This window comes from Mesoplodon densirostris, chromosome X, assembly GCF_025265405.1.
Source record: "Mesoplodon densirostris isolate mMesDen1 chromosome X, mMesDen1 primary haplotype, whole genome shotgun sequence".
NCBI classification, from domain to species: domain Eukaryota; kingdom Metazoa; phylum Chordata; class Mammalia; order Artiodactyla; family Ziphiidae; genus Mesoplodon; species Mesoplodon densirostris.
In genome coordinates this window covers 89,999,016-90,001,936 of record NC_082681.1, presented here as the reverse complement: position 1 = coordinate 90,001,936, position 2,921 = coordinate 89,999,016, and the positions used below count along the sequence as shown (strand labels likewise).

Genomic DNA, 2,921 nt, shown 5'->3' with positions numbered 1-2,921 from the left:
AAGAGCTGGGAGCAGCTGATTCCTTCTAAGAATACACTCCTGTCCCTCCCCCATTGTCTCAAACACACCCCCAGTCTGGGAATAGAATAGAGACACACTCTTTCCCAAGACCCGCCAGCCAATCTTGTACTAGACTGAAAAATGCAGGAACCCTATATTTATTTCTTATTTACATACCCCTGTCCTTGCCAATCCCAAGCCGTCATTTCTCCCCTAGTCCCACCCCTGCTTAGGCCTGTCCGTTCTTCTATCTGACAGCGGAAGTCTGCCTGTAGGAACCGCCCACTTCCTTTTGGAGTTTGGGGATTGCGTGGCAGGTGAGGCGGAGTCAATTCAGCCCTGCATTCTTGTGCTTTGCTGCTGGGGCGAGCGCTGGGGGCGGCTGCTAGTGAAAGTCGGCTTGCGTGGGTGTTAGCTTTGTAGCTGAAAACGTCTCGCTTGTTACAAAGACTCTATTGACGTTGGTGGCTTCAGCGGCGGCCACTTCTTAAAGTAGAGATAGCTTTTTTCTGCAGAGGTTACAGTCATCTTTCCCTAGGATTGCTATAGGCTCCGTGCCCCTAGCAGAAGATATGCCACGGGGACGAAAGAGTCGGCGTCGCCGTAACGCAAGGGCCGCAGAAGAGAACCGCAACAATCGTAAGATACAGGCCTCAGAAACCTCCGAGACCCCGATGGCCGCCTCTTTGGTCCCGAGCACCCCTGAGGACGACCTGAGCGGCCCAGAGGAAGACCCAAGCACTCCAGAGGAGGCCTCCACCACTCCTGAGGAAGCCTCGAGCACTGCTCTAGCGCAGAAGCCCTCGGTAGCCAGGAGCAATTTTCAAGGCACCAAGAAAAGTCTCCTGATGTCTATATTAGCCCTCATCTTCATCATGGGCAACAGCGCCAAGGAGGCCCTGGTCTGGAAAGTGCTGGGAAAGTTGGGGATGCAGCCTGGCCGGCAGCACAGCATCTTTGGAGATCCAAAGAAGGTCGTTACAGAAGAGTTTGTGCGCAGAGGGTACCTGATTTATAAGCCGGTGCCCCGTAGCAGTCCTGTGGAGTACGAATTCTTCTGGGGACCTCGAGCACACGTGGAATCAAGCAAGCTGAAAGTCATGCATTTTGTGGCAAGGGTGCGTAACCGATGCTCCAAGGACTGGCCATGTAATTACGATTGGGATTCTGATGATGATGCAGAAGTTGAGGCTATCCTCAATTCAGGTGCTAGGGGTTATTCTGCCCCTTAGGGAAATATGCAGCGCACTCTTGAGGGGGATTGGAAAGAGCTTCAAAGGTACCCAAAGGAGTAGATCATCTGGGTCCTTAGTTGAATGTAATGGGGAGTGGGGCACTGTATTTGGTATTTGTGATCAGTGCTAATTGTTTGAGAAACAGAACGTTTACTTTGAATATTGTAAATTTCATTCATTTTAATACAGTGTTGATTAAGGTCATAATATGTTTTAAAATACCATTGAAGGAGATATATTTTTTTCAGTCATTGATATTTAGTATAACAGTTTTGCTAACGTTATAAACTGAAGTCTTTGCATCATATTCTGTGATCTGATACATATTTTATATCATTAAAATAGGCTGTTCTTAAAAGTTTGAAATAACCAGTAAAATGTGAGAGAAGGATGGGAGAATTCTTTTATGTCTTGCCATTCTGAAAACCTTTGTGTCTGCTGTTGTGTAAAGAAAATTGACAACTACCTTGATTTTGCTTAGTTACTGCAGAATATAGAAAAAAATAAAAGCTTAATGACGAGGACACCTTGTCCATTTATTGACCACCACTTATGTGTGAGGCACCAATGTAGGTTCTGGGGATACTCCTCAGACACAGTGCTCAGCTCTAAAGAATATTCTAGATTATGTGAGAGAGACAAATATGTAAACTGGCAGTGTGGTAAATGCTGTAATAGGGAGTGAGCATGGGGTGCCATGAAAATGTAGAAAAGCTTATGTGACCTGTCTTGGAGAGTGGGACAGGAAAGAGGGCATGATAGGGTGCTATGAAAATCCAAGAGATGCTTAAATAAGGTAGGGGGGATTTGAAAGGGACATCAGAGCATACTATGAAAATAGCGTGTATTAGGTATTTTTTGGAAACGTGACCCGGCTTGGAGGATGGGGCATTGACAAAGGGAAGGGAGCATCACAGGGTGCTGTGGAAATAGAAAATGCACTTAAATCAGCTTGAGAGGAGGACAGGGGGAGAGGGGTGGTTGCAGGCAAAAGGACATTGTAGGGTACTAGAGAAATTAGAAAGATGGGACTGTCAGAAAATTCTTGGTTAGTGACAACCTGAGGTCTGAAAGTAATATTGGAGATGGGGAAGGGAGTCACTTGAGGCACTAAAGGCAGCATGGACATTAGGGAAGAAACAAATTTTTTACTGAAGTATTAGGGTCATGTCAAGCGGAAAGTGGAGAAAAAAGAATGAGGTGGGGAAGAGGGGAACAGGGGCTAGAGTCTCAAAGGGCAGGAGTTACGACTAATTTTAATGAGAACAAAAGTGGTTAATAATAATGATAATCCCGGAATAATGAAAAGAAAAAGGCTCCATAAAAGCAGAGCCTCCTGGATGAACCAGAGAGAGGAGTCGACCTGTGGTATCTCTGAAAGGTAAACTGGCACCTCTCTCAGGAACTGTCTTGTTAGGGTGCACAAATTGCTTTAAAGTGTGGGTGTATCGGGGTAGGGGGTGGTGGGCAGGTAGGGCAGGATTAGCACTTTGACTCTCTCCTTCAGCCAGTGTATTTAAATCCAGAGGGCTACCTGGCATGGTGGCCCATGGTGTATGAAGTCTTGTGGTATCAGGTTTCTTCCCACCTCCAGGAACTTTTACACTTTCTTTCCTCATTGTACCAAGGAGCTCAATGCTCTTCCCATCCATTCTATCACCAGGGGCTTCTGAATCCTCTACCTTG

The 2,921-nt window shown here is 46.3% G+C and overlaps 1 protein-coding gene across 1 annotated transcript; it reads left to right on the top strand.

Moving 5' to 3' along the window:
• The first annotated feature begins 332 nt into the window (after nucleotides 1-332).
• MAGEH1 (MAGE family member H1) lies at nucleotides 333-1,759 on the top strand. Its single transcript, XM_060087359.1, has one exon. The coding sequence runs from the start codon at nucleotides 573-575 to the stop codon at nucleotides 1,230-1,232; it is 660 nt and encodes a 219-aa protein (XP_059943342.1). The 5' UTR covers nucleotides 333-572; the 3' UTR covers nucleotides 1,233-1,759.
• The last annotated feature ends 1,162 nt before the right edge of the window (nucleotides 1,760-2,921 follow it).

Coding starts and splice junctions, on each gene's coding strand:
- MAGEH1 (XM_060087359.1), top strand. CDS start 573: ATGCCACGGGGACGAAAGAGTCGGCGTCGCCGTAACGCAAGGGCCGCA.